Below are 23567 nucleotides of genomic sequence, written 5' to 3' on the forward strand. Positions count from 1 at the left end.
TCGAAATATAACTATTATGGCTTCACATTAAAATAAAAGCCACAATGTCAAGTGCCCGGGTGAACAAACATTATTATGTTATGGTAGATGAAAAAAAGAAACATGTTGCTTTGTGATATCCATTCTTGATGATCTGCACTAATAATATGGAAATGGACTGTGAACAATCCAAAATAAAGGATAATTTAAAACTCGTTATATTTGTTTTTGAAATATTTTCATATACTCGTATTGTGATTAGATAAACACAAACACAGACTGTCTGGCCCAGGGGTAGATATTAATAAATCACCAACACTTGTTTAATTTCAGAAAACAAACTGGTTCTTAATCTTGGATTACATTTATAAGGGGAGGATGTCCTAAATCAAAAGCTGAAAACTTTCAAAAGATACAAGTATGTTTAAGTTTAATCCAAGTGAGATATTTTCAAGTTGTGTTCTCATTTCTTGAGATAAGTCTAGAACCACTGAGAAGCATAAGTGGTATAAAGGAACAGAAAGACTAAAATCCTGCAACTATAAATTTGGAAATCTAGCTTCCTTTCTTTCACATTTTTCCATGTCCTCTAGAAAAAAAAATTATAAAAATAACTATCCCTTACTGAACTAGATGCTTTCTATACATTATTTCTAATTTTCAGTAACCTATAGAGTAGATATTAATGCCATCACTTTATACCTACATACATTGAGACTGTAAAAGATTAAATAACTTGTACAAGGTCACAAAGCTAGCAGCAGTAAAATCACCTCTAAAGTTTTGACCTATGTGTAAGTAGCTTTCTGATCTAAAGAAGAAATGTCAGAAAAAAACTGGGAAATCTTTTCTGTGACCAGAAACAAAAGAACCAGCAAAATGAAGGCAGCATTACCTTAATTTACACAAAGAAGCAAGAAAGCTGCTTTGGGAAAAAAATATTCAGAATTCTGAGGACTGATAAATTCCGGAATTCTATTTTGTAATGTCTAGCGGTAGTCAATAACTTTTAGATGGAATATGTACAATAATTAAAAACTACCTTTACTAATATAATACATATGTACCTCACAGGTTTATCACTATGAAAGGCTGATTAAAACTTCTCTATGACTCTACAATTTCAGTATTTCTTTCTGTTTTTATCACTAAGGGAGGTAGTTATTGCATAGGAGTTAGGGGCACAGGTCATAGAGAATGACAAGACCAGATAAAATTCTAACATCATAGCTATATAACTTAAGCAAGTTACTTAGCTTTCCTAAGTCTCATTTGCTTTATTCATAAAAATAATGTTATTAATATCTGACTCACGGAGTTATTGTATGAGTAAATGAGATAATGTGTACAAAACATTCTATACAGTATCCAGTACACAGTAAGTGCCCAATAAATGTTATGGTAATATATTTTGGATAATTCTCTGTTTTATTGAGATATATTAAACAAAAACTAAACTTTTTTTATTGGCTGTGGGGTTATGAAACAAAGTGGAAGGCGATCCATTAATATCCCATTCAAAGAGCATGCCTTTTCAGTGTTAGAATGTTTTACCAACAGACTTTCAAACAAAACCCCAGATTTTACAAGAGAAAAAGAGAGACTTCAGTCCTTTGAAATTGTAAAGGGGAAGCACATTTAAAATGTGGGGCAGAATACACTGTAACATGTTACTGCTACAGGAATACAAATGTTTCTCCAGACAAGAGTCAATTTCATCATTTACCACTGAGGGGAGCTGTAACCTAGGAAAAGGTTTATACAGAGTCCCAAGGCTATTTTTAAACTTTCTCACACCTTACAGTATTCAGTTAATAAACTCTGTTTATGCCTGCTATAAAAATAGACTCATGCACCTTTCAATGGGCTACTTTAAAGTAAGTTCTTCAGAAATTTAGAACTGGTATGGCTCTATCTTAAGCGTAATTAAGATTTTCTAAACAAACATTGTTTTTACCATCAATTACGACTCAAATTTAATTGGCTAACTCTTTAACACATCAAGTTAATAAAGCGATTACAGATCTATAATTGAGTCACGAGTGCTGAAAACTAAAAGACCATCCATGAGGGAGAAGCTCTTATATGAGAATGAAAGTTAGCTTTTAAAGCTGTAACCAATTTCAAGAAGTCTCAGTTTGTTTGATTTAAAACCTTCAATGACTACTCCAAGCACAATGTTCAAATCTATCCTACAGAAAGGACAGAATTGTTAACATGTATGAACATTTAACACAATTACACTGACGTGATATCCAGCCATCAGAACTCTCCCTACCATGTTTGGACCTGATCTTCCCAAGCTTCCCAGCTCCCCTGGGCTAAAAATGGCCCAGCCAGTATAGTATTCCTTTCATCACTGAGATATACAATGAAGTCAGGCGATACACTGACTCTGGAAGGAGTCAAAGCATGCTATAAATCTGTTATAAATATATTTTAGAACTTCAATCGTGATCATGATGATAACAATGGTAACAGCTAATATTCACTGAAATCATTTAATCTTCACAAGAACCCTATAAATTTGTGGCTGAAAAGTTAAGAAACTTACCACAATCACACAGCTAGTAAGTAGAAGAGCCAAGTTAGGGCTTAAAATTAGGTCTGTCTGACTCCAGAGCCCACATTCTTAATTCACTCTATTTTCATTGCCTACCTTCCCTAATCCCCATTTGAAAATATTTACTGAACACCTATTATATACCCGCTAGTCATGCGGGATTCCACAGTCTGTATATTAACTGAAGATGATTATTAAAGCACCAGTCTAAAATCTCTCAACCTAAAGCGCTAAAGCATGTACTTTATTTTTAAAGATGTCAAAGGGCATTTATGATTTTTTTCAACAAATGTTGAAAAAAGCATTTGCTATGTGAGAAGCACCATGCTAGATGCTGAACAGATAAAAAGATGAGTAAAACCTGGTCTTTCCTTTAAGCCCCAAACTAATACAAAGTATACTCATAATTCAGTAGAGTATTTTTACTTTTATAATTGTAACAAAAGACCTTCTTTAAAATAATTCTGCTACTGGCAATCATTTCATTAAAGAAATTCTAAAATCTACAAATCGCTATTAATTTTAATAAAGTAACATTTCTTCTACCACCAAAATGCTAGTGTACTTTAACAATGTATACAGTCAACAACGTGAAAGGTGATGAAATCTGCCATTAGCTTACATTTTCTATGACAAATGTCCACTCTTTATCTTCAAATTCCTCTGCATGAGGATCCTGTAACAAAAGCAAAATATAAAGTTGAAATAGATTTCTTTAAACCATTCAATCCAACCAAGAACATACCAATGGCCGTGCTTTTACCTTTTACCAACTGTTAAAAAGGGACAAGCAGAATAGCCTACTCTTAGAAACTTCCATAATTTCTCTACATCTAAATCATTATTTTATATTGAAAAATTCTCTATTTTACTTACGTTGATGCATGTAATTATCTTCCATCATTGCACCACTGAAAAAAGAAACCTGATCAGAGAGAGTGATAATTTAATGAACTATTAAGAAGCACTTTACTAAGATATAAAATGCTTGGGGTGCCTGGGTGGTTCAGTCCGTTAAGCATGGGACTCTTGATTTCAGCTCAGGTCATGATCTCAAGAGTTAGTGGGACAGAGCCCCATTCTGATGGGGCAGAGCCTGTTTGGGATTCTCTCTCCCTCTCTCCTTCTCCCTGCATGCCCACGTTCTCTTTCTCCCAAAATAAATAAACTTAAAAAAAAAAAAAAGATATAAAATGCTCATATAAAAGTCCTCATCCTGTTTTTATACTCGTATATTTTAAACTAAAAGTACCATTTGAGACAAGGTTTTCTTCTGAAGAGGTTATGTAAACATCTGGAATTTCAAAGCACAACAAGAGACTTTATAATCTACACAAAATGGCAAATTGGCATGGCTATTGATACCTTCATTCCTCCTCCCCTCCCATCAACCCTGAAAATGCCTCAGAAACCTGAGAAAGGATAATGAAGCCTCCAACCAAAGGCAACTTAAAAAAAAAAAAAAAAAAAAAAAAAAAAAAAAAAAAAAAAGCACACTTTTGCAAGTATTTACTTGACAAATACTTAATGGTTACTTATTATATAAGAAATTGTAGATGTGAAAATGGACTCAAACACTGTTGTCCTTGCCTCTGAAGACAAACACAACTAATCTAAATAAATATGGTAAAAGAAATACATGGTTTCACCACAGGTTAGAAAACAACACGTCAGTTATACATATATACAATGGAGTATTACTTAGCAATCAAAAAGAATGAAATCTTGCCATTCACAACAACGTGGATGGAACTCGAGTGTATTATGCTAAGCGAAATTAGGAGAGAAAGACAAGTATCATATGACTTCACTTATATAAGGGCTTTGAGATACAAAGCAGATGAACATAAGGGAAGGGAAGCAAAAATAATATAAGAACAGGGAGGAGGACAAAACATAAGAGACTCTTAAATATGGAGGACAACAGAGGGTTACTGGAGGGGTTATGGGAGGGGGGATGGGCTAAATGAGTAAGGGGCATTAAGGAATCTGCTCCTGAAATCATTGTTGCACTATTTGCTAACTAACTTGGATGTAAATTAAAAAAGAAAAAAAGAAAGAAAAAATAAATTAAAAGAAAATAACACATCACTTACAGGAATACATAGGAAAGTTTTATGAGAAAGAAGGCATCTATGCTAGGTGGGATAGTACAGATTTCCACAGATATTTGAATAAGTAAAGGCAAAAGCAATGGAGTATAAGACATAAAAGAAAAGCAGTGGGGTCACATCTATGTGCATTTACTTATTCAGATTCAACTCCACATATTAGAGAAGGCACAGGGATGGAGGTATTGAGGATGAGAGAATATTTAAATACAGCAGGCTTTGGGCTCAACATTCCACTCTAAGAATGAGGGAGTACACATACATGGAAAATGGGCTCTGTTATTCCTTTAATGGGGTTTAGGTCCCACATGCTTCTCGTAGGGAAGCATCTTATTCATGATTGATTCCACTTTAGTCTATTAATAATCTTTTGCTTCTACTGCCACAGCTGAGTTTTGGTTCTTATCATTTTGTGCCTGAGCTATTTCAAGATAAAAGTGACTACAACATTCAGTCTTTCTGCCCTCCAATCAATCTTATACACAGATTATTCTCCCAAACCACAGTTCTGACCGTGTTGGTACCAACTCAGATTTCTTTAATGACACCCACCACCTATGGGATAAATTCCAAACTCCTTAGTTAGTTCTTTATTTCTGTTTACTTATTTTTCACATTAAAGCATGGTGGCTGGCTAATTCTGAGCTGTAGTGAGGCAATTAGTTCTATGAGTAAATCCACACAAATGGGATAAAAAATCTGTCAAAAAGGAGTTTCTTTTGTGGTGCTGGGCAGAGGGGAGGTAGGAAAGGCTAGAAGAGAAAGACAGGTAGAAAATTCTACCTGATATGTGTTTCCTCAGTTTGGCCCTGTCCACAAACTAGGTTTATGGAAAGAGAATACCGTAAATAAAGGCTGAAGGAACTTTTCCATGAGTGATTTAGGTCATAAACAGTGCTACTTTAGAGACCAACTAATAAAGTATATCACAATGCAGAGGAAAGAGACATCTTACCAACCTGGCTGCCTGCCCTCCCTCCCCCCCCCACCATTTTGTTGAGGAACACAGCAGAGTTTCAGCACAGCTAATATAATTAATAACAATAAATATTTATTAAGCACACACTCTGCCCCAGTTATTGTGCTAAGTGTTTTCATCATCACAGCAACTTATGAAATGTGTAGTATTTTTATTACCATTTAAAAGAACAGAAAACTGAGACCTCAAAGATGTCCCATCCCACAGTGAACAACCAGTAAGTGTTAAAACTATGTTACGATCCAGGTCTGTCTGACTTTTAGTTATGTTGTTGGTTCAGTTTTACTACTTTGTCCCCAGGACCTAGAAAAGTACCAGGCACACAGCAGGCTCTCAAGAATATTTGAGGAATGAATTAATGACTATATCTTATAATTTGACAAATACTGAACACTGCCTTATATATGACATACATTAATTCTCAAAGGAGATGAAACAGTTTCTTTTAATGTTTATTTATTTTTGAGGGAGAGAGAGAAAGCACAGGGGAGGGGTAGAGAGAGACAGGGAGAGAGGATCTGAAGCTGGCTCTGTGCTGACAGCAGAGACCTGATACAGGGCTCAAACTCATGAACTGTGAGATCATGACCTGAGCCGAAGCCAGATGATTAGCCAACTGAGCCACCCAGGCACCCCAGATGAAACATGTTTTAAAAACACAGGCAACGTATTACTCCTAAAAGAATAGTTTCAGTGGGACCAAGGGACACGTTTGATAGGTCAAAGTCAGTAAAAAGACATGAAAGAGCAAAAGTAATGTTCATTTTCAAGCCATTTTAAAATGGCATATATACACACAATTAACTATTTATATTATTGATCAGACAAAAACATCTGTAATGAAAATTGCTTCTAGCGTGTATCAATTAAGTCTTCTCTGTATCCTACTTTCTACCCTCTAGAATCTCCTACCTTACCGCTGCAGTAAAGAGAAAAACTGAAAATGGCTCAAAGAACCATTTTTATTTTCAAAACCCTAAAAGGTTGTTTTTTTTTTCATTTACTAGAAACAGCTATTTTCAATCTAATTCAAATTTCAAAAACAAACATGCAGAGTAAAAAAATTAGTATCTGGTCAAGTTGTAGGAAAATGAAACATACAACTTTTTGCAAAAGCATTTTGTCTATGAGCACACTTCTGTGGATACCAACCACACTTAGGACAAAAAGGGTTCAGAGCAGTCCCTTCCCACTTGCAAATTTCAAGATTAAATGAGTTGTGAGACTTTAATAAAAGTAAAAGAGAGGAAAATATGAAAAAGTTTTCCACTTGAATATTTTAAATGCTGTTCAAAAGCAAGATCCAAAAATTACACTGAAGGAATAAAAAGTTGTTTTATCATTCTGCCCTTCTGTTAGAAATCTGGAGAGAGGGGGAGTTGGGGAGATAAAAGCCTCCACTGAAAATATTGTTTTAATATTTAAAATGGTTGCAAGTTTGCCTCAATATCACAATTAACCAAAAATGTTTACTACAACAAACTGGGGAGAAATGGGTATTAGTTCTTCTTCCAACAGACTAAAACTCAAAGTCATAAAAGTTCAGTGATAAGGATATGCTGAACATTCTCATCGGTACTTGAAAACAACACTTATCTCTTAATCCTCCAAGTACCCATTTCAACAGCCACTTTCAACTCAGAATCACTCAGCTAGTACACATCCTTTTCCCAAACACATGGCTGTCAATTATTTATCAGCCCTATTCTAGCCCCTTACTCTCTATCATCATTTTTTTCAAGTTGTAAAACTATGTCCATTCGTTTTCTTTCCTAGTGTAAACAGCAAATCAAATCAAAATATTCAAAAAATTACTTAAAAGTCTTCCTCAAGCATGTCGGAGATCTTGCTGTTGTAATCTATATTCATAGCAGTTTTGTTTTTTTTTTTTTATTACAGAATAGGATGTACAATGTGAAGGAAAGAAGAAGGGCTAAATCACTGTGACTTAGCAAGTCATGTTCTTCTTTAGTCTCAGTTTCCTTATCAGTACAAAAGGGATAATTATACAACCTTGGTTGGGGTTGCTATGTGAGAATGATAGGAAATGTTCCAAAGGTCTTGCTGCTACCTACTAAGCTTACTGTACCATTCCAGTAAGAGATATATGGATAAAGGGAGTTTAATAACAGGCTTTTAGTACAGCTGACTAAAGGACTATCAGATAGTCCTGAACCTCCTTGAAAAAAGGAAGAGTAGTGACTATCTCACCCCTTATTTCTCTCTGGGCAAATTAAGTATGTATATATATGACAAGCACGATTGAGCAATGTTATAACGTCAATAACAGTAATATCAAGACTATAAAACATAAAGTGCTAAAAATCTTTTGTAAAATAGATATCTGTGAAATACAGAGCATTTAAAAGTAGTATTCCATTCATGAGTTAGTATATTAACATTCATCACACTCTTCTGTTTTACTGATCTCTGCAGTAGTTCCTGAATAAATGTATTAATAAATTAGATCACAAAATTAAAAGGACTTTTTTACACACTGATTTCATGCTAAGCCATATAATGTTTCTCTACTTAAATTTCATGTCCTTAAATATTTAGTGGATTTTCACAAACTTTACATTATTAAATTATGCTCAATGAGATGTCTTTCTTCCTTCTGTCCAGCAAAAGTAACTTCAACACAACCGGAATGATTCAAAGAAGAAATTAAGCATTGTTTTCTAATTTTACCACTTTCAAAAAGGCTAAAATGAAATCTTTCCCCACCATTTTGGGGAAGCAGGTAAGGAGTTAGGAAAGTAAACATTCTAGTGCCTAATGGGAACTCAGTGAGGACTACTTTGTAATGTTTCAAGAAATATGGAAGACTTTCAAGAAAAAAAAACATGTATGTATAACAGGCAGGTAGTTATACACACAGCTATGTTTTTGGATCTGTCCTTTGAATTTACAACCAGAATCTTGCTTTTAAGCTACAGTACTTGTAAAATATTAATGTCATTAAGATATTTATCAAATATCAATTTAAAATTTCTCTTCTTACATTAACATAAATAAAATACTTGTTTTTAAAAAATTTTTTTAATGTTTATTTTTGAGAGAGAGAGAGTGTGCAAGCAGGGGAGGGGCAGAGAGAGAAGTAGACACAGAGTCTGAAGCAGGCTCCAGGCTCTGAGATGTCAGGACAGAGACTGACGCAGGGATCGAACCCACGAGCTGTGAGATCATGACCTGAGCAGGAGTCTGGCGCTTAACCGACAGAGCCACCCAGGTGCCCCTAAAATACTTATTGAATACTAATTTTAAAACATATCTTCTGATGAGTCAATTAGGGCTAACAAAATGAGGCTCAGGACTAAAGAATTCCACAAACCTCACTTTCTACGATAAAGCACTTTAAAGTGTCCTATGGGTAGGGTGCCTGGCTGGCCCAGGCGGTTAAGCATCCCACTTTGGCTCAGATTACGATCTCATGGTTCAGTTCATGAGTTTGAACCCCGCTTTGGGCTGTGCTCACAGCTCAGAGCCTGGAGCCTGCTTTGATTTTGTGTCTCCCTCTTTCTCTGTCCTTCCCCCCCTCGTGATCTGTCTCTCTTTCTCTCTCAAAAAGAAACATTAAAAAAAAATTTTTTTTAAGTTTCCTGTGGGTAGACTATAGGAAGTAGTAAGAGAAGTATTTCAACTGATCTCAAAATTGTTAACAAGTTGAAAAGGACTCCCAAATTATTCTGATTTCATAGACCATGAAATACCCTCATGAACTTGCATTGATATAAACTGCTATATCCACAAAAACAATGCATATTCTATATATTTGGACCCAAATATATAGAACAACGAATACTGAAATATTCTGTCATTTAGAACCATGATTATAAAATAATAAGTTGCATAAATTATAAAAATGGAACTTACCTTAAAAAGTGTCACAGTGATTTCAATGTTTTCAGGAACAGGCCACACTACAACACCACGGTATGGATTTTTTATTCCAGGTTGCCAGCTATGAGCCTACCAGAATAGTTAAAATAATGGCTTTAATATGAAGTACAGGAAATGCAATGTTAATAATTTACAAAAATTTATTGACACTGTTTATCTATTAGATCTGTAGTCTCCTTGAAACAAAAAAGATTAATCAAGTTAGATTTTTCAAGCATTAAAGTTGGGCCATGACAGTTCTATCACATGATAGCTATAGATTACTATCTGTAACCAAAATTTCACTATCTCCCTCCCACCATCACATGCAAGAATATGCAAAAATGAGGTGTCTCATATTTTCAAAAGCTACTGTTTGTGATTGGATAAAAATTTTTTAGGAGAAATATTTTAAAAATTATTTTGTGATCGGGGCACCTGGGTGGCTCAGTCAGTTAAGCGTCCAACTTCAGCTCAGGTCATGATCTCATGGTTTGTGAGTTCAAGCCCTGTGTCAGGCTCTGTGCTGACAGCTCAGAGCCTGGAGCCTGCTTCAGATCTGTGTACCCCTCTCTCTCTGCCCCTCCCCTACTTGTTTTCTCTCTCTCTCAAAAATAAATAAACATTAAAAAAATATATTTTTTGATCTAGGAACTTAAAGGCAAATTCATTCTTTAAAAGGAAAAACAAAGTGCATACTTTGCATTTAAGTTCATTTCCCATTAAACTGTAATGTTTATTTGGGACAAGTAAAGAAGAAAACAGTTTTTATAGAGTTAATATTTCTAGCACTTGTAATTTTAAAGATTCTTTTTCCTTGTCAATCTGGTTTATTGTGGTTCCCTAAGGACCTCCCAAAATTTGGAAGTCATCACTATAGTTCTTTCTTTGTGGTGGCATTTCCAGTCAAAGCTGATGGAAGATTAGGTATGCCAAGACATCTCCGTTTTCTTTTCTATGAGCTGCAGGACACTCCATGAAAGTGATAATGAAAGCTAACACTATGGAGTACTTTCTAAGTGTCAGTCCAAGTTTGAAATTTACTTATGTTTAACTCATTTAATTAGCATAAGAACCCTATGAGGTAGCTACTATTCATTCATTCATTCATTCATTCACTGACTCACTCACTGATTCACGCATACAATTGATTCTATCTGCCAAGCACTGTCCAGGCACTGGAGTAGTTAAAAAAAAAAAAAAAAAAAAAAAAAATCTGCTTTAGTGGAGTTAACGATATACTAGAAAGAAGCAGACAAACAAAATAATTAAGTAAAATATACAGTATGTTAGATAGAGGAAGTGTTATGGAGAAAAAAATGGAAGAAAGAAGGCTGGAGGGGAGGCAAGAGAAAGTAACAAATGTCAACAGGATAGTCAGAGAAGGCATCATTGAGAAGAGGACACTTGAGAGAAGGCCTGACAGAGGTAAAGGAATCAGATACATAGATACATGGGATGAGACTTCTAAGGAGATGGAACAGCAACTGGAAAGGTCAGTCAGATAACAACAAGGCCAATGTGGTTGGAGCAAAGTTGGATACCAGGCTGGAGAAATAAGGAGGGTCCAGTCATATAAGGCTCTGAGAGGCCATTACAAAGACTTTTGACTTATTTATAATTCGAGTGAAATGGAAAGCCACTGAAGGTTTTTAAGCAAAGGCATGATGCTCTAAGTTATGTTTTAAAGGACACACTTCACTAATATAGCAAGAATAGGCTGTAGACATAAGAGAGGAAACAGGAAGACCAAGTAGAAGCTACTGCAATAATCCTGGGGAGAGGTGATGGTGATTTGGCTTCAAGTAGTAGAAAAGTGGTAAAGTGGTCAGATTCTGGATATATTTTTTCTTTATATTTTCAAGACAGAAACAACAAGATCTGCAGACTACATGAGAGAAAGAAGGTAACCAAGGCTGATTCCAAGGATTTTGCCCTTGAGCAACTGGAAGAAGAGAATTGCTATTAACAGATACAAAACAAGACTGTAAGAAGAGCAGGTTTGGAAAGTAAGATTGGGAACTCTGTTTTATACACATTAAATCTAAGGTGCATATTATATATTCAAGTGTAGATCTTCAAACAGGCAGCTGGAATAAATCTGGGAATCATTACCATACATAGGTGATACTTAAAGCTTAAGAGTGGATATGATCCCAAGGGACAGAGTACAGATAGAGAATATAAATGTTCAAGAACTGAACCTTGGAGCATAACATTAACAGGTCCAGGAAGTGAGGAGGAATCAGCAAAAGAGGGTTGGTACAGCAGAAGGAAAACCAGAGGTGTGTGGTATCCTGAAAGTCCAGTGAAGAAAATGTTTCATGGAGTGGGAGACAATCTGTGCCAAATCTTGGTGATAGGTTAGACAGAATGAGACCTGAAAAATAACCATCGGATTTAAGAAAGCAGAAGCCAATTCTGACTTCACAAGAGCCATTTCAGTGGAATGATGAGAGCAAATGCCTGACTGGACTGGAAAGGGTTCAACAAAGAATAAGAAAAAAGAAAGTAAAGATATCAAGTACACTCAATTCCTCTGAGATTTTTGCTGTAAGAGAAAGAGAAAACTAGTCTGCCTTTAGTGGTAAAATAATGGCAGAGAGAATTTTTTTAATAAAAATATTTTAATGCTGATGGTAAATATCCAGTTAAGAGGGAAAACTGAATGATGCAAAAGAGAAAGAATTACTAGAGTCATGTCCTTAACAGTAGGAAAAGGAGACAGATTGACCTTTGCCAGAAGCATAGATAATTCTTTCATGATAACAAGAAAGAAGCTAGAGGATATGACTGCAGGTGTGTGACAAGGAACAAATTTAACAGATGAGGAAAATGAGACACGGACTTGCCCAAGATCACACAGCAAGTAAGTGGCAGAAGTTGGATATGAACCCACAAAATGGAAGTGAGAAAGGATCAAGATCATGGAAACTTATGTCCATTCAAATCTTATCATATGTTGTTAGTTAAGATACCAGCATAAGATAGGTTTAGCAGCATCTCCCCACTTCAACTCATAAATTGTTAGTAATTCTCTCTCTATTCTCTCTCCATTGCCGTCCAATCATAAAACTTCAGGGAAGGAAAGGGAAGTAGACACTGACCACAACAGAGTTAGCACACTATACCCAACAGCAAAAAGCTGAGTTCTACTGATTAAAGAATATCTCTAGAGATTCTTCTATTCCTCTATTTATGGAAATATGCCTACTGACAATTCTAGAACAAAAACTTCACAAAGTCAAGAATCTCCATTTTGAAAAGTAAATTTCTGCCTACCTTAGTTAATCTTGAAGATTTATGACAATTCTAATTCTTACGTACTGTGATAGTAGGTCAGACTATTCCTCTGGTCTTTCCAAACTCACCATCATTATATTTTCATAGCCTCCCCACAGAATAAAAACATAAAAAGAGTATAATAACTGAACTTTTCTCATTAGCCACAGCAGCAAAGATACAGTATTTGTAAAATTCTTTTTTTTAATTTTTTTTAATGTTTATTTACTTTTGAGAGAGAGTGAGCATGCACCTGAGCAAGTGGGGGAGGGGCAGAGAGAGATGGAGACACAGAATCCGTACAGGCTCCAGGCTCTGAGCTGTCAGCACAGAGCCCGATGCAGGGCTCAAACTCACAAACTGTGAGATCATGACCTGAGCCAAAGGCAGACGCTCAACTGACTGAGCCACCCAGGTGCCCCATTTTTTAAATGTTTATTTATTTTTGAGAGAGAAAGAGAGAGAGAGAGAGAGGGCACAAGCTGGGAAGGGGCAGACAGAGAAAGGGAGACATAGAACTGGAAGCAGGCTCCAGGCTTTAAGCTGTCAGTGCAGAGCCCGATGCAGGGCTCGAACCCAGAAACCACGAGATCATGACCTGAACCAAAGTTGGATGCTCAACTGACTAAGCCATTTAGGCGCCCCTAGTATTTGTAAAATTCATAATGAAAAAATGACCATCAATGGATTTTAGACCTGAAGATACCCTTAGGAGATCTAATCCAGATAAGAAAACCAGAGCAATCAAAGAGTAAATAGCTTGCCTGAACCCACATGAATAATCAGTAGGAGAACCACCTACATGATTTCCAAGTTCAAATTTCTTCACCCGACCAACATCTTACCCAGCTCTATCTCTGATTCATACAGTGGTCAAGAAAATAGTCTTCTATCGCTAAATTCTTAACATTTATGTGGATAATACAAATATCAAAAGTGAGAAAAGCAGGGAATGTAGAGATCACTGGGCAGAGTTAGTAGATAGTAATATCAGATAATTTCTTCAGGTACCCTAATGCTAGCACTCTAAATGACCTCTTTCAATCCTCCTTCTTCGATCACAGAATAGAAATTAGATTGCTGAACAAACAAAAATAAAATCTGGTTAACAAACTAAAATCTTTTTTTTTTTTTATTAAAAGAAGATGTAAGGGTGTTAGTTCCCAAGTTGCTAATATGCTGCCATTTTCTTACCATTCCACTCAGCATCTCTGTCCCCAGCAACAAAGGTCCAACTAAGTCAGAGCTCTGGTTTTCTGATATTCCTTTTAGAGTCTATACAACCTGGCTAAGTTAGGACACTGTAACAACATCAATTAGTCTGGCTGAGTAGCTGGCACCACCTCCTTTATAATGTTAGCGAAATATTATATGGTAGGCAGAAAACAGAATGAAGTAAATTTTATTGCAAAGGAAACCAGGGATGTACATAGTAGCAAACACGAAAAAAAAGATTCCTATTTTCAAACAGCTTACTAAAACTTTCACTTCCAACTGAATTCAGGAATCTGAACCTAGAAAAAGAATGAAAAGTCCAATATGGGCAAAAATAGATTTGTAAAAAAAAAAAAAAAAATTGTACAAATCCATAGAGACATTAATTTATGTTTTTAAGAATTTGATTTAGGAGAAGCACATACTTGCAAACATCACTACTATAAGAACCCTGATTGGTCTTCACTGAAAGTAATAGAAAAGATTTTCTCAGAAAAAATTAGGCACTGGGGCAACTGGGTGGCTCAGTCGGTTAAGCAGCCTACTTCGGCTCAGGTCATAATCTCACAGTTTGTGAGTTCGAACTCCGTGTCAGGCGCTCTGTGCTGACACCTCGAAGCTTGCAGCCTGCTTCAGCTTCTGTGTCCCCCTCTCTCTCTGCCCCTCCCCCACCTTCTCTTTCCTCTCTCTCTCTCTCTCTCTCTAAAATAAGTAAATGTTAAAAAAAAAAAAAGAAAAAGAAAAAAATTAGTCACAGAAACGCACATACAGCTATTCAGCTCCTTTGCACAGTTAAGAAAGGCAGGTTGTCTCTTTATTTGCCAGCAATCTATCTAATACAGATAATAGTACAAAAGGATTAGGCCACATTATCCAGTTCCCCTTATACAATTTTTCTCATTTTTTAATCATATGACAGATCTTTTGACATGCCAAAGCAAACCTATAAAAAAGGTAACATTTCTCAATTTAGGGTACTGACTCTATAAAATGCCTTACTTTCTAATTATTTCATGTCATACCTTCCCTAAAAGACTTGTACCTAATATGGTACTAAACACAGAATAAACATTCACTTGTTATTTGTGATTCCTACAAAATGAAAATATTTCACTAAAATATATATAGCTGTCACTTGTTAAATAGATAATTTTCGGTTTATAAAAATGCATATACCCATATGTTTAAGATGTCACATGTAGAGTTTACCTTAGAGTTGTCGCCATAAGGCAAAGCTCTGCAACTGTACCCTGCCCCTCCTGTTATCTCAGCACATTGTAAAAGGCTGTAGCACAACCACAGAGCAAGAAAGTAAAGGTGGTAATGCCATCAAAAAGCTTGTGAGGACTTTAAAGCTCTGGTTTCCCTTTGGAATCCTCCCATTTCTCTGTGAGCTTAAACTTCTGTTGGAAAACCATATTTAAGGCAACATACTACTCTGCCATAATTTATGGGGACTATCATAGTTGCTTTGATTCCTACTGCCATATATTTTACCAAAAAATAATTTTATTTAAGTATATACAAATCAACTGCAGCCTAACAAATCTTTGTTATAAATGCCATGACTTGAGGAGAAGAGGTAGGGAAGCTGCACATTGTATTGATTATCCATGGTTAACTACTTTCTCAATAAAAAATGAGTTCTAATTATATATTTAGCTATCAAGATAAACATGTGCCCAAAGAAAGTGAGCACTAAACTAAGAACTAAACTTTAAACTAATTAAGGTAGGGTCGCCTGGATGGCTCAGTCAGATAAGCATATGACTTTTGATTCCAGCTCAGGTCATAATCTCACGATTCTCAGGTCATAATCTCACGATTCATGAGATCAAACCCGCATTGAGCTCCACACTGATGGAGCGGAGTCTACTTAGAATTCTCTTTCTCCCTCCCTCTCTGCCCCTCCCTCACTCGTGCTCCCTCTTTCAAAATAAGTAAATAAAAACATTTAAAAAAAATAAGGTAGTGTGCCTTATTATTTTACTCACTAATCTGATATTTATCTGGGTCTCAGTTATAAGTTTCAATCTATCAATCAATATAAAAAAAGGCAGGTATACTCAGAATCAGGAAAGAGAAATAATAAGCTATATGGATGACAAAAACCAAATTGACTACTATGCAACTCAAACTCTTTCCAAAAACATAGTTAAAAGTAAAAACTAGAATGTTTTCTGCCCAATGGTTGCAGAGATCTTTTTTTCTCCCTCAGTGACTTCAATGGGACTCAGCAGCAAATAATGTATATCTTAAAGGAAAACCATCAGAAAACAGAAGTATCTTTCAGAAGAAATAAAATGGTTCTAGTCTTTGGTTTTGGTATAACTGATACTAATTTAATAAAAAATAGCTGGAGACAAGTTTGTGTGTGTGTGTGTGTGTGTGTGTTTTAAAGAATTCCAAAATGTCATGTATTTCAAGTTTCTTAAGATTAAAAAAAGTTACCTGCTTAACTTTTACAATAATATTGTAATCATTTCTTTCATAATTTCTGACACTGATTTTTAAGTCTCCCCCTTTTCTTTAGCTGTCTGTACAACTTATAACACAGCATTTCACATATGTATGAACATACTATGCACTTGCTTTAACACATGGTGGGTTCTTAAATTTATTTCAAAAAAACTACATCTATAATATTTTAAGAGGAAACACAATGATTCTGAAATATCCAGGAGGGATTTAAAATATTAAGAGTGCCACAATTTGACAGTAGTACAAGAATTAATTCTTTCTAGAAAATATGCATTCTGGGAAAAATCAGCCTATAGCCACATATGTTTGGATTTTACTATCTGGATTCAATCAATATTTGATACAATATTAAAAATAATTTGGCCTTAAAAGTTATTTGACTGACTTTTGAAAATGCAATTAAATAAAGGTGTATTTTACTTCAAATATGGGTATGCATTATGAGTTGGTCTATAATCTACAGTATTTCATTATGTTTCATATTTTTTTAGAAAATAATTAGTATCTAATTATTAAAAGGAGAAAATTATTTTCTGTTGATAGCTAAAAACATGTTAAATCTAAAGTTTATAGTTATAGTTATATTCATCTATCATACTTAGTGGATGACCTTATATTATTCCTCTCCACAAAAGCCTAAGACCCACTGGGCAAAAATAACAATATCCAGCAAAACAGAGAAGACCCTAAGCCTATTTTCAGAACTCTTTCTCATATGTGAATGGATAAGAAAATACAGGTCCAAAATACAATGCCCCAAAACTATAAATATATGCTTTGAAGAAGATATCATTCGTGATATGATGTAAATGGACCTTTCCTATATGGCTGGTGGAAATACATTTAAAAGTTAAAAATGTATCAACCCACTGATTTCAGTCCTAAGTATCTGCCCAAGAGAAATTAAAATATTTGTCTCCTAAAATACTGGTATGGTAATATTTATAGTAAACCTCTTTGCAGTAGTGAATATTCAAAATATACACTGGAAATGAATCAAATCATCAACAGTGGCATAAATAATCAAACTGTAGTAAATTCATTTGATGGAATACTACTCACCAATAAAAAAAAAAAAAACTACCATATTCACAACAGCATGAATAAACCTCAAAAACATTACGTTGAACAAAAGAAACCACACACCAAACAGTACTGCTGTATGATTCCATTTAAATGAAATTCAAAAACAGGCAAAATTACTGTATGGTGACAGAAAAATCAGAATAGTGGTTACCTCTGAGAGTTGGGAATTAACCAGAGGAGGACACAAAGGAAAAAGTGACAAAAATAGTCTATATGCTATTAGGAGTACTAATTACACAAGTATATATTGACTTAAATTGTATAATTAAGATCTATATGTAATTTTAGCACAATAAAATTTGACAAGATACCACAAAAATATTAAAAATTCTGAAATTTAAACTTGATTTAATTTTAATTAAAAGGAATAAATTTTTTCCTCACACAGGACTACTTATGGAAAAACCAACATCCTTAACATGCTTGTAATTATTATGTGCTTATAGAAATACATTCATACTTATTTACAGAATGGAATTTTTAAAGTATCTGCAGAATTGTTACTGAACATTTTAAAAATTCTGTTCTACTCCCCACAAAGCTATAAGTGCAAAAAATTAAAACCTTTGGGTGCCTGGGTGCCTCAGTCGGTTGAGCATCCAACTTCAGCTCAGGTCATGATCTCACAGTTTGTGAGTTCAAGCCCTGTATTGGGCTCTGTGAGGACAGCTCAGAGCCCAGAGCCTGCTTCAGATTCATGTCTCCCTCTCTCTCTGCCCCTCTCTGCTCATGCTCTGTCTCTTTCTCTCTCAAAAATAAATAAACATTAAAAAAATTTTTTTAAAATTAAAATCTTTGAAAAACCCAACTCCTTTTCTACTGCAGCCCAGCAATGGACTCCAAGAACTCACCATTCCTTAAGTGTGCCCTAACTTCATCCTCTTGGAATCTGAGTAAATAATCTCAGGTACAATTTTGTAAGTGTTACCTAGTTAATCATTAATTCATAAATACACTAGTACAGAGAAGCTAGATAACTGTGATGTTATCCAAGGCTACCAAATCCAAGATCAAAACTCAGGTATCTGGCTCCCACTTACAGAACTGCAGTTACACAATCAAAATGCCTAATCAACCATTTTAGTAGTAGATCATCAGAAATAATCCAACATGTCAAGTAATATTTTAAAATCTACAATGGGACTACAGAAGTTTAATAATTTAACTAAAAGTTAAATTCAACATTTGGGTACGAAATTTTGAAAAGAGACAAACCTTCGAAGACTTCCTTCGGCTTCTTCTTGTCCAAACCACCACCAGTTTATCTGGTTGCCTGTCAAACAGGAAAAAGATTAAGTATAATTTAAGTTCTCTTACATCAAATTAACAAAGTTTAGTTCTGGTGCCTTTTTTAAAAGGACAAAAATGTCGGGGCGCCTGGGTGGCGCAGTCGGTTAAGCGTCCAACTTCAGCCAGGTCACAATCTCGCGGTCCGTGAGTTCGAGCCCCGCGTCAGGCTCTGGGCTGATGGCTCGGAGCCTGGAGCCTGTTTCCGATTCTGTGTCTCCCTCTCTCTCTGCCCCTCCCCCGTTCATGCTCTGTCTCTCTCTGTCCCAAAAATAAATAAAAAAACGTTGAAAAAAAAAAAAAAGGACAAAAATGTCATCTACTTTACATTACATAGAGCAGTTGCTTTTACAATAAGTCTCTCTAAATTATTCAAAAATAGCAAATGTTGAATATAAATGTAATCTAATTTAAATGACTAATATTTTATCCACATGTTTTTCTAAAAATCCTTTAGTAAGTTAACCCATTGGGACAAACCAAGTAAAATAAAATACTTGGAACTGGTGACAAAAGAAAAAGCACACATACATCTTCTCTAAAAAGTAATGCTATATACATCTAACGCATTATCTACTTTAATCTGGAGACAACAGCATAAAAATGACACTTACAAAATAATTTAAATCTATGGGTTATACTACTTTTGCATCTCATATCTTATGAACAATGCTGCGGTTTTCAAAACATTTGCATAATCTCAAAGATCTTCATAAAAGCAATACAGTACTAAAACAACATGTAAGGTACATACTATTATTCCTATTTTGTAAGCTTAAAAATTGGCAAAATAACTCATCAAAAGTTCTGGCACTGGGGCACCTGGGTGGTTCTGTCGGTTAAGCATCCGACTCTTGATTTTGGCTCAGGTCATGGTCTCACAGTCATGGGATCTAGCCCCACGTCGGGCTCTGCATTGACAATGAGGAGCCTGCTTGGGATTCTCTTTCTCCCTCTCTCTCTGCCCCTACTCATCCCCCTCCTGCACTCTCTCTCTCTCTCTCTCACTCAAAATAAATAAATAAATAAACTTTTTTTTTTTTAAATCTCTGGCAGAACCAAATATGAAATACAGGTCTTTTAACTCTCAGACCCCTCTTCCTTACCTTCTGCTAATATAAAGTAAAAACAAACAAGCAAAAACCTTACGTTCTCAGCTAATACAATTGCATTCTCTCTAATACTTGGGGAAAATATCAAGATTATGATTATCAGTTATTTTCCTTAAATCTTTATTTTAAAAAATTTTAGATAAAAGCTTTTTAACCAAGAAATGAATGGTACACTCATCTTGGTGACCTTCACCTCTTTCCATGTGTCATTTATTTTACCCTAAAATCCGTCACCATCAGATGACCTGTCCTCTTATTTCATTTAATTAAATACATACATATACATATATACACATAAAAGGCCACCAGTCATGAATCCCTTACCCAGTGATTCACCTACAAACCTGTCCAAAGAGAGAGTTGCCCAATGAAAAAGTACTGAGTAACTAACCCAAAATGTAGCATAGAAAAATAAAATGATAAAAATATTTTAAAACCAGGTAAGAGACATAAAAGACAGATTGAGAAGTACATACACCTAGTAGAAATTCTAGAAGTTCAGAACAGTGGGAATAGCAAAGAAAATACTGAAGAGATAAGGCTAAGAATATTCCAGACTTGAAGAGAGAGTCCTTAGATAGAAAGTATATATGAATGAACAGGATAATTAAAAATAAATCTAATAGCTAGATACTGTGCTACAAAACAGCAAGAATAAAGAGAAAAACCATATAAGACAGGTTACCAACAAAGGAATGGCTGGACTGATAGCAACTTCTCGTTAGCAGAAACAAAGCCCAAAAGACAATAAAATTAATGATCTTCAAGTTGCTAAGGGAAAATAGCTGTCACCCTTGAGTTTTATACTGCTAATCTAAGAAATGGTTTCAGACATTGTCTAACAAAGAGCAGATAGTCAATAAATATTTGCTGAGTGAAAAAAAAAAAAGAAAAGAAATGGTTTTAGGCATATGAAGACTTAAGAGTTTACAACGCACACATCCTAGTTAACTAAGGGAAGGAGTAGGATGCAAAAAGCAACATAAATATCATAAAATGTTAATTCTTGTTCATTTTAGGTCGCAGAACTCAAAGAAACGCTAGAAAAAAAACAGGAGGAAGGTTCCAGTAATGAAAATGACTAAGTAGGGAGTCATCTAAACAAATGCACAATGTTTCTGATGGTGATAATAACCAGCATGGTATAAATAGAAAATTGGTGGTTCTCCATCCAAGACTCAGTTCAATTCTGAGGGTCAGGCATTAAAGACAACAACTGTAAACTAAAACCAGTAGCTTGGTTTGGTGAATCTTCCCACAGTGAAATTTTGGGAGCAATAACCAAATGCTAAATAAGATGAAACAGAAGAAAGTTTGTATGAACTATCAAGAGTGTTAACTTAAAATCCAAACCAACACAGAAACAAACATAACCTTGTTCAACACACAGAGAAGCAGAATAGGACAAATGACAGTGAAGATGGGGAGCTGTAAAGAACAGATGGAGGTGGGAAGAAGGTATGATCAATGCTGACAGCTTAACAGTACAGGAAATGAGTAGCCAACAAGTGTATAAACTACCTTATTTGAAAGTATTTATGGCTTGTTAGAATGAACATTTAACCTAGATTACTACTAATCTTTTCATTATGTTCTCATCTCCACATCGCCAGGTGACCCCAACTTTTAATGATATTTCTATGGTACTTCTTTAGAAATGCTATAAAATCTTACAGCTTGTCCTTGCTTATTATCCCATACTGGTCTCTTATATGGAAGGTACTAACAAACTGGCGCTTACAGGTTGAATTTAACACATTCATTTCCCTTAATAATATTCCATTTTATTTAACTTTTAATTTAAATTTTGAAAATCCTTTCTAAATTAAATGCCTTTAAACAAAGTCCATGTTGTCCGGATTACTAGAGCCTCCAACGCTACCAGCTGTTTCACACCTGACCAGCTTCTGCTTTGGCCCTTTGACAACCTGGCATGCAAAATAACGTCCATATTCCTGAATGTTGTTTTTATGAGGCACTTTACCACCCAACTCTATCTTCCTTTCTGTATAACTTACAAATACCTGAACATGTATTCCTTCAATCTCTTCACATTGCATGCTATTACCTTTCTTTAAAAACTTCCTCTTTCCTCCCTTTTCTACCTGATAAACCCTTAACTCATCACTTCCTCTGTGAGACCTTGACCACTTCTCATTTCCTTTCTACGCCATTCCATATTCCAAACCTTAAGCAGCTATCTGCCCCTACTACTGTATTTCCAGTAATACCCTAGAAACACCTGTATCTAAATATTCTATATGCCCTGTATTACACTATTATTTCTATCTCCTACACTAGACTGCACTCCTTTATCAACCATATCTTTCTTTATATTCTTAGCAGTTAGTTAGAATTTGGTACAAGGTTGAGGCTCAATGAACATTTGCTACTGAATGAACCTTAAGTTTCCACCAGGAATTCCCAGTTGGATAATTATAATTGATCAGGTCTAACTAAAGCCAGTAGCTAAATAATACATCCTCTCTGTAGCTTATTCAAATTTTACAGGGATTCCCACCTTGGCTGCACATTGGAATCTCCTGGGAAACTTTGAAAAATACTGATGCCTAGGTCCACTCCTAGAGAATCTGATTTAATTGGTGTCATGTGCAGGTGTTTTTTTAATTCCTACAGGTGATTCTAATTGTGCAGCCAACGTTGAGAACCACTGTTATCACAGGGACAGTGGTAAGTAATCCCTGTTAACTCCTGACTTAACAAACAAGTGAGGCATAAGTTGCGCCAGCAGTGGGGGTATCTCCCCACCCCCATCCAGGCCACCTGCACTGTTGCCTCCTTCCAACTCAGCTTTTCAGCATCTCCCTCCCCTCAATCATTCTGACCTTACTTCAGATGTGTTACTTCACAACAGGGAAGACTTTTACTATAAAAAATCAGGACCGTGGTCTCCTAACCTACCTGCCTGAAGTTCTGAGAATGTAGAACATAAATGACTTACTTGAGAATGCCCCCAGAGACAACTAAACTTTTTTGTGATTCTAAGTCACGTCCCATTTTTAAAATGTCTTTACGAGAAATCAGTCCACCTTTGTATTATCAGAGCAACGTGAGGCAGTGTTCTAAAATAAAGAATGGTGCTGTGACTTATTGTTCTCAGAAGAGTACCAATAACCACACAATTAGCTGACCACAATTAATATTTTAAGCACCTGTGCTGTACTAGAAAAGAACCATTAAATATTTACTTATGTGCACACAAGACGCAGGGATGGAGCAACTGTGAGTGTTATCCAACTATCAAAGAACCTATAATTATACAACTTTTATCAAAAGTCAAGACAACCTGGTAGAGCTCGGGTTTCAGAAAGAATTCAATAATCACATATTTAACATTTCTACTCCATCACCTAAGTAGCCAGATAGGCCTACACATGAAATATACACAGACATATAAACCTACAAACATATAATTATATATATGAACATTTTATACACATACACATAAAATGTACACACAGATGCACTTTCTGTGAAATCTATCTAAAGGGTTCCATTAAAAAGATCTGAAGTCTTTTGGTGGGTTTATTCAGGGAAGAAAACTTTATTTAAAAAAATTAAAATTTAAC

At 35.3% G+C, this 23567-nt stretch overlaps 1 protein-coding gene across 11 annotated transcripts in view; it reads right to left on the reverse strand.

The window, feature by feature from the left end:
• EHBP1 (EH domain binding protein 1) overlaps positions 1-23567 on the reverse strand; it is a 365951-nt gene that overhangs the window by 249432 nt on the left and 92952 nt on the right. For all 11 annotated transcript variants that reach the window (XM_078444539.2, XM_078444536.2, XM_078444535.2 and 8 more), the window contains 3 exons: positions 18794-18851; positions 9509-9604; positions 3165-3218 (listed from right to left, as the gene is read on the reverse strand). In XM_078444539.2, coding sequence (XP_078300665.1) covers positions 3165-3218; positions 9509-9604; positions 18794-18851 — 208 coding nt within the window. The remainder of the gene's footprint in view (positions 1-3164; positions 3219-9508; positions 9605-18793; positions 18852-23567) is intronic.

Source organism: Panthera onca, chromosome A3, assembly GCF_046562875.1.
Source record: "Panthera onca isolate mPanOnc1 chromosome A3, mPanOnc1 haplotype 2, whole genome shotgun sequence".
Classification (NCBI taxonomy): domain Eukaryota; kingdom Metazoa; phylum Chordata; class Mammalia; order Carnivora; family Felidae; genus Panthera; species Panthera onca.